At 54.4% G+C, this 14,559-nt stretch overlaps 1 protein-coding gene across 1 annotated transcript in view; it reads right to left on the minus strand.

Annotated features, from left to right (window-relative positions):
- VWCE (von Willebrand factor C and EGF domains) overlaps positions 1-14,559 on the minus strand; it is a gene marked incomplete at its 5' end in the record, with an annotated part of 30,053 nt that overhangs the window by 3,890 nt on the left and 11,604 nt on the right. Inside the window, 12 exons of the mRNA XM_082660506.1 lie at positions 383-473; positions 834-916; positions 999-1,089; positions 2,146-2,228; positions 3,819-3,915; positions 5,253-5,338; positions 5,940-6,057; positions 7,607-7,692; positions 9,439-9,526; positions 11,208-11,290; positions 12,544-12,637; positions 12,720-13,162. Coding sequence (XP_082516632.1) covers positions 383-473; positions 834-916; positions 999-1,089; positions 2,146-2,228; positions 3,819-3,915; positions 5,253-5,338; positions 5,940-6,057; positions 7,607-7,692; positions 9,439-9,526; positions 11,208-11,290; positions 12,544-12,637; positions 12,720-13,162 — 1,443 coding nt within the window. The remainder of the gene's footprint in view (positions 1-382; positions 474-833; positions 917-998; positions 1,090-2,145; positions 2,229-3,818; positions 3,916-5,252; positions 5,339-5,939; positions 6,058-7,606; positions 7,693-9,438; positions 9,527-11,207; positions 11,291-12,543; positions 12,638-12,719; positions 13,163-14,559) is intronic.

The raw sequence follows: 14,559 nt of genomic DNA on the forward strand, positions 1-14,559 counted from the left end.
GGTTCCCTGACACATAATGGATACTCAATACATGTTAGCAATTATTCTTCTGCAAAGTTGATTCAGTTCCTAAATTCTAATTTTTAAAAAAGGAAGAAAGCAGAGGGAGAGATTCAGAAAGGAGGAAATGAAGAAGAAAAAGGAACAGTAAACAGACTCGTCAGACGGCACGGCGCAGTGTGGCATAGCACTGACGAGGGTCAGCAAGCCCAGGCTTGGGCCTGGGCGCACCACGTGCTGGCTGTGTGACCTGGAGCAGGCCACGTTCCCTCTCTGAGCCTGGGTTTCTCACATCCAGCCCTGTACAAGTTCTGTGTTTCTGGGCAGAAAAGCAAAGTGGAAAAGGACAGTGGTGAGGCTCCAGGATGCAGAGGCCACTTACCTGGACAGAAGGAGCAGCAGTCCCTGGGGGGCGTGGAGGGGTCCGAGCAGGCCTGCTGGCAGGGCGTCTTCTCGCAGCTCACCTCTCCCAGCTGGGGAAGCAGAAGGAGACACGTGAGGAAGCCTGGAGCATCTCACCCCTCCACAGCAGCGCCCTCAAGGACATATTACACCAGCAGTTGGACCCACGGAAAGATCTGGGGCAGAAGCTGCAGGGCCTGACCCTCACCTGAACAACAGGTGAAGCCAAACACAGTGGGGCTGCCTTAAGGAAACAACAAAGGTAGAGGACACCATCAAATCCGAAGGTATCCCCGCAGGTAATTGAAGTTGAAGAATGGCAGGCGGAAGACAGGCGTACACTGGCTAAGGGGCTCCAAGTTTCACAAAGGGACAAAAGGCTAGAAGCAGCCCCTGGCCCAGCAGGTCCAGGGTCCCCAGGCCCAGCTCACCTGGCATATGCACTGGGTACAGGGCTCATCGTCCAAGGTGAACACCTGGCCGTTCCCCACCTTCCTCCCCTCGTAGTTGCAGTCTGCAGGGGCAGAGGAGACAGGGGCCGTGAGAGCCAAGGCCCACTCAGGAGCCTTGCACGAGGGGTGGCTGGTCCCACTCACCTCGGCACACTGGACAGCACTCCCCGTCCGGGTGGAAAGGGTAGGAGCAGGTGATGGGGCAGTCCACGGGCGAGCAGGCCACCGAACCCAGCTGCAGGACACAGAAAACACTGAAGGCCCTTTGTTCTGGGGGGCTGATGGGTCACTCGTGAAGGACACATCACATAGCCATTAAGTGCCCATCGGAACCATCAACGTCAGGTGAGAGGTCCATGGTGAGGTAACAGACTGAGGTAGAGTCTGTCCCCCCACTAGAACGCAAGCCCCCCAGGCCCAGCCTTGTCCTCAGAGCTCAACTGTCAACAGCTACCTGTCAAACAAATCCATGAACTTCCCAGGAAAGCTGAGCACCAAAAACTTAGGGGGAAGGACCCAGAAGCCAAAGCTCCCCAAAGCACATGGCTGTGAACTAACAGGGCCACTCAGAGGCCAGAGATGTTCACCCCAAGTTGCTCGATCTTTCTGCAGACCCATCCCTTTTCACCCACCGCCAGCAAAGAAGCCCCACAGGCATGAAACACTTCTAGCATGACAAGCAATAAGGACTTATTTTTTCCATTTTCCAAATACTAAATGATATGCCTGTCATTTAGACTGAGAGGCAGTATGGCTTAGGGGTAAAAGTGCGCTGTCTGAAGCAGGCTCAGGAGACTAGAACTGATCCTCGGCGCTCCACTTGACTAGCTGCGGGCTCTCTGTGCCGGCTGTCTCACCTAGCAGGCAGGGGATGGAGGCACCCACCTCACAGGATTCCCCATGAATTAACAGGTCGTGCTGAGATCAGGGACTGGCACACGGCAGGGGCTCGAGAATGTGAGCATATTAAAGATTCCGTACAGAGTCCTGGGTTTGTGTTCCTCACCTCCACTCTCAGGGAGAATCCCTGGGCCATATTTTATACCGTAAGGCCCCCAAGACCCTCCCTGGTCACCCAGAAGCAGAGGACTTTTGCCAGGCAGGGTTAAAAGTATTTCTCTGGCCCTGGGTAAAGAATCACCCCGGGCAGGGCTGAAGGAAGCCAGCTTTCACCATGATCCAGAAGTGACCATTCTCTTGGAGGTCTCTGGATTTTGCCTGCAGGGTTCAGGAGCTGCTGGCTATTTCTGGGGAGTTTCCGCAGACAGGGGTCGGGTCTGGGTGGTCGTACCAGGCAGATGCAGCTCAGACACGGGTCCAGCACGGACGGGAAGGTCTGGTTATTGTAGAAGATTCTACCTGTGTAGGTGCAGCCTGCCAGAGAGAGCATGTGGTGAGGGCCAGCCAGGGGACGGCTGGTCTTTGCCAGGAAGAAAGTCCAAGGTGTTTCTAGGCAGCAAAGGTCAGGCGAATGGCCTCTCTAGACACTTGCCCAGGGGGTTGGGGAAGGGACAGAACATATGTCTGGATTGGGTGCTGACTTGTTTCTTGCTGGATTCAGCAAAGGGATCATAGTGTCTTCACTTCAAGGTTCTCCCCCAGGGAAGGGAGCCGTTCCTCCCACCCCCTCACTTGGCAGGATCAGGATGAGGGACCCGGAGACTCAACCTGGGTGCCAGGCACCACGGCCATCCTCTCTGCTCCTCTCCACTCAGTCGAATCCCAAACCCCTCCTTCCAGGAGGCTCCCCTACAGCTCCGCTCTCTGCTTCCCGAAGCCCACAGAGGCCCCATCTGAGTGCTGCCACCTCGATGATATTTATCACATACTGGTACGTATAAAAGCAGGTGATGGTGGGCTTCCCTGGTGGCGCAGTGGTTAAGAATCCGCCTGCCAATGCAGGGGGCACGGGTTCAAGACCTGGTCCAGGAAGATCCCACATGCCATGGAGCAACTAAGCCCGAGCACCACAACTACTGAGCCTGCACTCTAGAGCCCGCGAGCCACAACTACTGAGCCCACATGCCACAACTACTGAAGCCCACGCACCTAGAGCCCATGCTCTACAAGAGAAGCCACCGCAATGAGAAGCCTGCGCACTGCAATGAAGAGTGGCCCCCGCTCGCTGCAACTAGAGGAAGACCGCGCACAGCAACAAGGACCCAGTGCAGCTAAAATTAAAAAATAAATAAATAAATGTATTAAAAAACAAAAAAAGCAGGTGATGGGACAGTAGAGAAACATTTTATAAGAAAAAATATATAGGGAATTCCCTGGCAGTCCAGTGGTTAGGACTCCACACTTTCACTGCCAAGGGTGGGGGTTCCATCCCTAGTCAGGGAGCTAAGATCCCCCAAGCCGTGTGGCTCGGCCAGAAAAGAAGAAAAAAGATATAACATACAACTATGATATGCTATGTATCTATGACATGATAGATATATAGACATAGATGTATGTTACAGATATGTTATAGAGATAGACGTTATATCACAAAAAGAGACTAGGAAGATAAAACCATGAAGTTAACAGTGATAATGGGTCCTTTTTAATTTTTTTCTTTGCTTTCTGTATCTTCTAAATGTTCTATAATAAAATATCACTCTTGAAATAATGGAAAAGGTGAAAATTACTATTAACACATAAAGGATCACTTTAATTTCCTCTCCCTGTTCTCTAATTGTCTCACAGGTATGTTCCTTTATCACCCCACCTAGGCTGCAAGCTCTGCATATCTTCATATCTGCTTCCAGCACCCAGACAGGGCCTCCCTTGAGCAAACTGCTTTCCGTCCCTGAGCCTCAGTTTCCTCATCTCTAAAATGGGGTTGCCCCATGGGGTTGTTGCGAGGATAAGCAGAGATGAAGCATGTGTGGTGCTTTGCACAGAGAAGCCTGATACAGGGTGACCCCAGATGTGGGGGCCAGGGGTGCTATGCCATCCCCGGCCCCCCAGGCAGGGCCTTACCTGCCGAACAGTCAGGGCAGCACTGCCCGGGGATCCGAATCGGGTGAGGGCAGGAGTCCACACAGTCTGTCCTCTTGCAGCTCACTGAACCATCTGCCTGAAGGGAGGAAGAACTTCACCAAGACCCCACCTGCCACGCCAGTCCCCACCTCCCCACCCCACGGGCCCCCAAAAGAAAGGACGGTGCTGCAAACTGGCCGGAGCCTGACCTAAGAGGCGTCATGATGCAGCTGGGAAGCGGCAGGGGTCCCCCCAAAGAGGACTGGCTACTTGGGAAAGGGGGTGTGAGCCTTCCAGAGAAAAGCCTTCCCATATCCCAGAGCTGGGGTTTTGGTCTCCTCAGCTTCCCGTCCCTTCCCCGCAGCAGCCAAGGCTGCACCACAACCTCATCCAAACTCTTCTCAGAGTTTCCCTGAAACCCTGGCTCACCCCAAATCTATGGAGTCCAATAAAATCCTATTTTTATAGAAAGCTATTCCACCGGAAATGTCTTTCAGAAGATGAAAGCGCCATATCCAGTTTCTTTTTTTTTTTCGTAAGAAGCTGGAGTTTTGTGTTATTTCCTTGTAATGTGAGTGCCCTAGATCAGTCCTGAAGGAGAAAAAGGGCAGCGGATGTACTCTGCTCCCCACTCTGATTCCAATGAGATGTTTCCAAGTTTTCTAAGGGTCTAAGGCTTTTTTAACAAATGGTGCATCAAAGGGACTTGAAGGGCGCGCTTCTCACGCGCTCATGTGCACGCGAGTCACCGGGGGATTAAAATGCAGATTCTGCGTCCGAGCCCTGGGCAGCCTTGAGGTTCTACCTAGGCTCCCCTGGTGACGCCAACGACACAGCCAGTGCAGGAACCTCATTTTGAGAAATAAAGCTCTAAGCTCAAGCGACTAAAAGCTCTCTTGAAGTAGAAAGGAAAGCCGACCGTACTTAAACATGAGCTAAAACGATCACGTTTCTTGGTAAATAGCTGTGTTTGCGTGTCTGTCAATCTGACTCTCAAAACTCATGCACCCTCACCCGCTTCCGAAGAGGTGAGGTCACGTGACTCACATTAATGGAGGAAGCCTCGCGATTTCACGGAAAAGGCCTTAACTACTAGGCCTCGGGCTGCCCAGCTCCCTCTGTTATCCGTGCCCCGCGAAAACCTGCTCCTGGGAATCCTATTTCCAGCTCCTTAGGCCAGCAGCTCCCCGCACATGCACAGTGGGTCACACAGCACTCTTACGACAGACAGACTGCCAAGCTCTGTCATCCTGAAAATCTACCGAGGACAGAAGAACCTGGATCCCAGCCCCTTCTGTAAAAACGGGATGTGATAGCATGGAAGCGAGACTGGGACAGGCCTGAGGTGGCCCCGCTTCTGCAGGGGCAGGGATGCCCGGCCCGGGACGGGGAAGGGCGGGGGAAGCAGCTGAAGGCGCGCAGGTTGTCATTCACCTGGCAGATGCATAACTCACAGGGGTCACCGGGAGACCAGATCTGTCCGACCGGAAACTCAACCCCGTTGTCGTCCAGAGAGCAGCCTGGCCAGGGGACAGCGGGGGAGAAAGGACGAGTGGGCAGAAGTGCCGAGGAGGGTCCTGAATGCCCGCGGGACCTACAGCGCCACCCAGCAAGGACAGACAGACACCTCTGCTCACTCACACTGAGTCCACGCAGCCACCCACTGGGCCCAGAGCTGCCTGCTGCTGCCGCCTCGCTCCCTCAGTCAGTGAATTTTCCTGCCTAACAAGAGCCTGGTACACACAGGCACGCTCACACAAACGTCCACGTCCACACACCCCCACAAACATAGCCATTCACACACACAGAAACCACTCCCACACAGACACACGCACACAGATACAACAGACACACAACAAAAACACACGGACACACACTCAAAAACACACACACAGATACCACACAAACACGCAGACACGTGTACACAAGCTCACACACAGATGTCACTCACATACAAACTTAAAGCACACACACAGACACACACACAGACACACACAACACACACAGAGAGCACTCACGCGCACACACACAGTCTCAGCGGGTGAAGCTCAGGCTCCCCCGGCTCGGGCATCCAGGCCTGGTGTTGGGTACAGCCTGGGATGCAGGGCTAAGCGGCCTCACCTGTCATGGGTGCGGGTTCCCTGCAGGTGAAGCAGCACTGCCCAGGGCCCAGCCACCACTCCTCGCGGGGGCAATCCAGTTCTGGACATGGCGTGAAGGAACATTCCACCTCCCCGTTCTGGAAGAGAGCCAGGGGGCACAAACCAGTGAGGGCCAAAGAGGAGGCTGGCAGGCTGCCATCATCCCCCTAAAAGTGACAGATCTCGGGCTTCCCTGGGGGCGCAGTGGTTGAGAGTCCGCCTGCCGATGCAGGGGACGCGGGTTCGTGCCCCGGTCCGGGAAGATCCCACATGCCGCGGAGAGGCTGGGCCCGTGAGCCATGGCCGCTGAGCCTGAGCGTCCGGAGCCTGTGCTCCACAACGGGAGAGGCCACAACAGTGAGAGGCACGCGTACAGCAAAAAAAAAAAAAAAAAAAAAAAGTGACAGATCTCCAGGGAGCAAGAGTGGAAGGAACGGTGAGTCCTTCCCTGGGGGCTGCGGTGAGGCTGGGAGAGGGTCCCAGGAATACGGCGGCTGCGTGGCTGCTGGGTCCCCGGCTGCCCTAGCTTAAGCCTCCAGAACCTCTTCCCCTCACCTCTGCAATAGCTTTCTGCTCTCACTCCAACGCACTCTCACCTGCAGCCAGAGAACTTTCTCAGGCACCAGTCCGATCACAACACTCCACCACTTCAAACCCTGGGCAGCTCGCCAAGTCCAAACCCTCTGCCTGGCTGGCAAAGCCCTTCACGACTGAGACTGACGCACAGGCTGTCGCCACCCCCTCGCAGACCCCCTCCCCTAAGCACGGCCCCTTGGCTGATGAAGGTCACGTCCTCCAGGCGCCTGGATGGTTCGTTCACCCCCACTCCCCAGGGAGCAAGGAAGTACCTACAAACACCTGATGCTGGGGGCAGAAGAACCCAGCTCCCTGGCCTCTGGACACACCCACCTCTGCGGTGCCACTCACACTCCAGAGCTCCCCGTGGCATCAGCCCGAGACCCCCCTTCTCGTGGCCCCTCCCCCTGCCTGACCTGCTTCCCCAGCCAGTCTCTCCCGCGAGCACTCCTTCAGAAAAACACTTACGCGAGAAGCCCACCCCAGGCCCTGTTCTTGGAACTCAGCCCAAACAGGATCCCCGCCTCAGCCGCATTTCCAGTCCCTCTCGCGGCCCGGGCTCCAGCCGGAATGCACACCCCCAGGCCTTAGAACATGCCCTGCTCTCTCCCGCCTCCCGCCTTCTGTTCACGCAGTGCCTTCTGCCGGGCACACCTGTCTCAGCTCCTCACCGGGCTGTCCTAGTTATCCTTCAGGTCTCAGCTTAGCATCCCTCCCTCCAAGTAGGCTTCCCTGAAGCCCACAGTCTGGTTAAGAGCCCCGCTCCCCTGTCCATTGCCCACCTAGCTGTGGGCCCCTGACAGAGGGGGCTGGGGCTGTCTTGTGCTCAACTGCGTCCCCAGCACCCAGCATTGTCCCAGGCACACAGTAGGTGCTCTATAAATAGCAATGCTGAAGGACGAACTTCAAGGAGACTGCGGGAAGGCCTTGGTGAATGCTAAGGCCCCTTTAGTCTCTTTCTCGCCTCAGTTTCCCTTTTGCTGCATGGCAGCTCCTCTTCTCCTGGTCAAGGCATCCTGAGAGTGTCGTGTGCCCTGCCCCTCCCCAGCACCCACCCACTCAGCCCCCTACCTGGCAGACACAGGTGGTACACTCGTCACCACCACCACTGAACACAGCCCCGTCTGCATACCACTGGCCATGGAAATAGCATCTCACTGCGGAGGAGAAAGGAAGAGGCAGCTCAAGGTCTTTGGGCAGCTAAAGAAAAGGGGGAGCAAATGGGTGGGGGGGTCTCTGGGAAGAAAACACACCCCCACAATACTCCATGGCACACCCACACCCAAGAGCCCAATCGCTGCTCCCCTCCAAACCCTCACCTAAAGGTACACCAGTAGTTAAAAATTGACAGAGAGGGACTTCTCTGGCCATCCAGTGGTTAAGACTCTGAGCTCCCAATGCAGGGAGAACGGGTTCAATCCCTGCTCAGGGAACTAAGATCCCACATGCCTAACGGTGCGGCCAAAAAAAAACTGACAGAGAATGAACCACATGCAAAATAAGGTCCTTAACCAAGAAGGATGGGAAGCCCGGAATAACTAAAGAGTAAGAGAAAAGAAGAAATGAGAAAAGATGGCCCCAGACACCTACAGGAAGGTCTGGGAATGCTGCCAGCCCCTGGAGGCAGGGAGGATTCAGTGAGAGCCTCTCATCTGAAGATTCCCCCATCCCTGCTGGTAAAAACAACCTTAAAAACCTGACGGGGGCTTCCCTGGTGACGCACTGGTTGAGAGTCCACCTGCCGATGCAGGGGACACGGGTTCGTGCCCCGGTCCGGGAGGATCCCACATGCTGCGGAGCGGCTGGGCCCGTGAGCCACGGCCGCTGAGCCTGCGCGTCCGGAGCCTGTGCTCCGCAATGGGAGAGGCCACAGCAGTGAGAGGCCCGCGTACCGCAAAAAAAAAAAAAAAAAAAAACCTGCCGGGGCCCACCTAGCTTTAATCAGAGGGCACTGGGTTCAAATCCCAGCCACACAACTCACTACGGGCAAGATACTTAAACTCTCCTAAGCCTCAGTTTTCTCATCTGTAGAATGGAATTAACAATTCCTACCTCACAGGGAGTATATTGCCTGTTCAAAAAATGTTTTAACTAAAACTAATATAACATTCGGGACTTCCCTGGTGGTCCAGTGGTTAAGACTCTGCGCTTCCAATGCATGGGCGCAGGTTCAATCCCTGGTCGGGGAACTAAGATCTCACATGCCGTGCAGCGTGGCAAAAATAAATAAATAAATAAAATTAAAATAGCATTCAAAAGTCAAGGGAAAAATAGTATTTAATAAGAACACTAGCTTTGAAATCAGGCAAGCTTGAGTTCAAGCTCTGCTCCTTTACTCACTGGTGTGTCTTTGGACAGTGATGACCTCTCTGAGCCTCAGTGTCCTCATCTATAAAATGGGGCTATGAATAGTACTCCCTCAGGGCTGCACCACACAGATTCAATGAGATCAGGACTGGCAAGGGCCCCACAGAACAACGGCCCAGAGCCAGCAGTGACGGCCATGAGGTCATCTCAGGAAAGAGAACCACATTTTAACAAAAGACTAACTCATTAGTGGGGCAGGGGAGACACCCTCCCAGTCTCGGGACAGAGCCACGCCAAGGGTGGACCCAAACCCCTTCCTGTCTGTGTTAAAGGCACCAACCCCAGCAGGGGGCAGGCTGGGCCTTGAGCCCAATCTAGCATCCAAACCACTATGCACACAGTAGGTGCTCCATTAAAACGGGCACTTTGAAATGCTTCATTTGATCTGAGTTTCTAAAGCAGAAATCAATCTCCTTCCTCTCTCCTCCACTCACCCCCCCCCAAAAAAACATACTCGAAAGACACCGCCCCACCCCCGTCATTTTTTACAAAAAAGCTAAATTCACCCTGTCCTCTCCCCACAAAGAGTCCCTTACCTGGCACACAAGTACAGCAATCCGACTTCAGGGAGGCCTGACAGGGGCCGGGAGGACACTCGGGGGAGATGCAGGACACATTTCCAGCCTGAGGAGGTGAGAGGTGGTGCAGGTGGGGGAGGGTAGACCGTCAGGCCCAACAGAACCAGCTTGTTCCCTATTTCACACCACCCTCAGGATTCCTGTCCCACATGAAAGCCTCCTAAAGGAAGCTATCCTGGGACTTCTCTGGTGGTCCAGTGGTTAAGACTCCACACTCTCAATGCAGGGGGCCCCAGTTCGATCCCTGGTCAGGGCTACATCCCGCATGCCACAACGAAGTTCCCGCATGCCACAAGTAAGACCCGGTGCAGCCAAATAAATAAATATTAAAAAAAATAATAAAAGGGAAGCCATCCAAGACCTTTAAATGCCACCATGGTCACACAAGGATACGGTGCTGGGGCCCAGTACCAAGATGTATTATGGTGTAGTTTCCAACATCCCCCTTTCCAAGACGAGGAGCAGACCAGACAGCAGAGCACGCTGCCTTCCTCATGAAAATGGACGAGCCTAGCCTCCCATGGCACTGCCCCCCATGGCATTGCCCCCACCATGGCATTCCCTCCCATGGCATACAGAAGCTCCGGAAGGATGCTGAGAAGTGGAGAACAGAGGTTCCTCCACCAGAGACACCTTACCGTGCATCTGAGTTTTGAACCAAGTGACTAATACTGGCCAAGGAGTTAAATTTAAAACTCAATTTTTAAAAATTGAAGTTAAGACAAAAAAGCCCCCGGCTTTGGAGTCAGCCAGACCTGAGGTCCAGGGTCTGCCCCTCCAAGTCGTGTGACTTTGGGCAGAGTATGTCACCTCTCTGAGCCTCCGTCTCCCTATCTGTGAGATGAGCTGGAAAGGGCACCTCTGCTGGGGTTGCTGAGGATTGAGTGAAATGTGATCAGGCACGAAAACGCTTGGCCACTTCACAAGCGTGGCACACAGGAAGGGCTCAAAAATGGCGGCGGTAGCGATCTACGTGCCCCGCCCCTTTACATTGCAGCTTCCGCCATCACTGCCAGACCAGGGCTGCTTTTAAAGATGAGAGGCAGTGAGGGCTGGTGGGCAGAGCCTGGGCTTTGGATGCAGAAAGGCCACGGCTCAAATCCCAGCTCTGCCACCTCCCAGCCTCAGTCTTTCCACCTGTAGAATGGGGACTGTAAAGCCGACCCAGAAGAGCCACCAGGAGCCTCGGGGGAGGAACTAGATGGAAAATACCAAGCCCCTGCCTGGTATGCACCGGGTGCTCACGATGCAATCCAAGGGACAGCCTCTGGCTGGGTCTGGCACACGGTAGGAACTTAATAACTATTCTTGGAAGAGTGAATTTGCCTCAAGCAAAATACTCTTAACAAGCTGAGTCTGGTAACGAGCCTTCTCCCTCCCAACGCGGCTACCTTTATTGTGCCGGCAAATATTTTGCCTGGAGAGAAAAACGGCCTCCCTGGTAGGAAGTTTCCGAGGGAGTTGCATCCCCTCCCCTTCCTAGACAGATGGACCCTGTCTGCATGTTGGCTCTTTTCTGCTCAGCAAAACCTCCCTGACTCCACACACTACGGGTTTCCCATCCCCCACGCTTTTAAATTCCACAGCTTGCGACCAAAATCCACAACCTGAGAACTCTCCCTCCATTCAACGAGCTCACCTTTAACATCCGGTCTTTCCCCCTTCCTCTAAAACCCCCAAAGGTTAAGAAAACACCCACGAGGCTTCAGGGATCTTGTGATGCTCACCAGACAGACACAGACAGTGCAGTTCTGGTTGGGAGGTGAAAACACGTCCCCTTCAGCCCGGATGACGCCACTGTGAAAACAGCCTTTGAAAGACAAACAGGAGTGGAGGCATCAGACCTCTTAAAGTAGAGGAAGCTTGAGGTCTCATTACTTTTCCAGGCATAATGTACCTGGAACCTTCTCTCACTGGCTCGGATGCCCCAGGAGTGACAGATCTAGGTACTCAGGACGGTGTGGTCCCAAGACCCCTGGAGAACTACAGGAGACACCCACACAGGGTGCCCTGGGAGGGTCCCATTTATGTCTGATAAACCCAGAACTGTGTTGAAAGCATGGCATTTTATTGCCATAAGGCAGGAAAGGCAGCCAGACAGCCCCAGGTGCCAAACCTGGCCTGTCACCTGAGTGGCTTTGGACCTGGATGTGTCACTCAACCTCTCTGGGACTCAGCTGTCTTTACTGTAAAATGGAAATACCACCACATGCCCTGCAGGGACTTGGAAGGATGCACAACCTCAGATGTAATGTACACAGCAATTTACACTCAGGGCTTAGTACACAGTAGGGACACAGTAAAAAATCACAATTATCATTAAGAAAATCAGTAAGTTGCATTTTCATTTTAACCCTTAGGAAGATTTTTTCACTGCTGCTTACCTTACCACCAGGTGAGGTAACACCTCACCACCTTACCACCAGGAGCTTACCACCAGGAGCTTCATAGAAATGTAGCCGCTCAGGCCCCTCCCCACATCTACTGAATGAGAATCTGCATTTTAACAGGATTCCCAGCGATTCACGTGCAGGGTGAGTGTTAAGGAGCTCTGCTGAAGGACTTGGTAAGATTTGAGGTCTTTATCCTAACAGCAATGGGAAGCAAATGAAAAATTGTCAGCAGATTGTGGGAGGGAATCAGAACAGGGGTAGAATTTATAAACGATTACTCCTCCTGCAGTAGGAGGGGGACAGGGGCAGGGGAGGGGACTGCAGAGTGGGTCTGGAGAAACTTGCTGAATGAAGGAATAAATGAAAGAACGAAGCTCGAAAAGGATCCCCGGAAGGTCAAAAGTTCCCCTTGAGAGCACAGACCAGTGGTTCTCAAAGTGTGGTCCCCGAAGCAGCAGCGTCAACATCACCTGGGAACTTGTTAGAAATGCAAATTCCCGGGCCTTACCCAGCACCTGCTAAATCAGAAGCTCTGGGGGCTAGGCCCAGGGATCACCCTTTAGGTGACACACGGAAGTCGGAGAACAGCCTTTCAGCTGCAGAAAGGCTAGGAAAGGGAAGAGGCAGTACCATGTGAGAAACTCACAGCCTTCCCCAGACCAGCTCCCACCTGTACACAATGGACAGCATCCCCCATCTCCGGAGGGAATCGGGTGAGAACAAGCAGCTTCACACGTCACCTTTTCACAGGTCACCTCCCCATCCTAGAAGCAGAAACTGGAGTTCCAGCCACCACAACACCCCAGACACCAGACCAGGGAAGCCCGGGGGACCCCTCACACCCACCTCGCACCAGCACTGGGAACAGCCAGGCTCTGTCCAGCGGCTCCCGGACTCATGCATGGCTCCCAGGTGCCAACAGGCAGAGGGCCCTGGTGCCAGCTGTGTGGCCTCAGGGCCCCTGGGCAAGGAAGGGGTCACCACCACCTTCTCCTGGATTCGTGAGGGAGGTCTGAGGGTCCCCAACGGAGAGGGACTAGGCACTGGGGTGGCCATTGGGGCAGACAGTAGCTGCGTCAGGGCAGAAGCAGAGGACGTGGGTAGTGCAGGTGTGGGAGATGGCAGTCGTGTGGTCCTGACTCCAGTTGCGGGCCCTGGAGCCCCAGAAGGAGGGCTGTGCCCTGGGGAGAGGGCGGGCCGGCCTGCCTCTGGAAGCAGCAGTAGCATCTTAGGGGGGTGCTGCAGGGGCTGCAGGATGGCAGATGGGGCCAGCACGGCTTTGGGGAAAGCTGAAACGGAAACACAGAGGTGTCTGCAGGGAGGCAGCAGGGGCAGGAGGCGAGATTCGAGGGGCGTGGACTCAGGCCTACCACCACATATCACTGAATGTGTCTGGGCCAGTTTCTTCAACAACATGATAGGTCTAATACCACCAGTTCAACCTCAAACTAATGGGGCTGCGGTGACGATCAGGGGAGAAGATTGATGAAAAAGTACCACGAGCAGCCCGAAGTCACACGCCGGCGATGCGGGAGGTCCAGCTGCTTCATATGCAGCAAAATCAGAGTCTTCTCCCTTCCCTTCCTCGCTGGCCGCAAAGGAGACTCGGGTTTTCCTGAACCACGCAGACCTTCTCTAAGCCCTCAGGGATCCGACCTGGGAGTGACCCTTCCCTACTCCTGACAAGTCAGGAGTGTGTCCCCTACTCTCCCATCCAGCTATGGCTTCCCAGGAGGAGATGCAGAGGCTCAGGGGGAGGAAAGGCCCAGGGTCCTCTCTGGGCCCATGGCAGACAGGCCAGCTTCCAAGAGGATGCCTCCCCTGAGACACACACACTCAAACACACACACACGTAGGAACAGTGCACATTTTCCCTGCAGATGGACAGCAGCTGCCCAACAGTCTGAAAGACAGAAAGACAAGAGGGCAGGGCTTCCCCGGTGGCGCAGTGGTTGAGAGTCCGCCTACCGATGCAGGGGACACGGGTTCGTGCCCCGGTCCGGGAAGATCCCACATGCCGCAGAGTGGCTGGGCCCGTGAGCCATGGTTGCTGAGCCTGTGTGTCCGGAGCCTGTGCTCCGCAACGGGAGAGGCCACAACAATGAGAGGCCCGCATACCGCAAAAAAAAAAAAACAAAAAACAAGAGGGCGGCGAAGGAGGCAGATGAGGGGCAAGGGTGAGAGATAGCAAAAAGGAAGAGAGTCACAAATCAGAGTGAGACGGGGAGAAAACTGGTTGGGCTGGGAGGAGGAAACGGGGTGGCTGAGCTCAGGCCATCATGGGCGATTACACGATGGAAAACTGGCCCTGGATTAGAAAGAATGCCTCCGGTACTGACACGACATTACATGGACGATTACAGGCACGCTGTTAACTCATGGCAGAGATCTGACACCACACTGTCCAAAGTGTCCCCGTGAGCCCAGGTTACTGGGACTCCTATGTCACAGGTTCCTCTATCATTGTTTTTTGGTGTTTTTTTTTTTTTTTCCTTTTACTTTTTGGGGGGAAACAGTAGGGCTGGCGAAACAGTGAAAGGAAAATAAAAGAATGGATAAAGAGGGCTTCCCTGGTGGCGCAGTGGTTGAGAGTCCGCCTGCCGATGCAGGGGACACGGGTTTGTGCCCGGTCTGGGAAGATCCCACATGCTGCGGAGCGGCTGGGCCCATGAGCCATGGCCACTGA

Source organism: Grampus griseus, assembly GCF_964374135.1.
Source record: "Grampus griseus genome assembly, chromosome: 8".
In the NCBI taxonomy this organism is placed as follows: domain Eukaryota; kingdom Metazoa; phylum Chordata; class Mammalia; order Artiodactyla; family Delphinidae; genus Grampus; species Grampus griseus.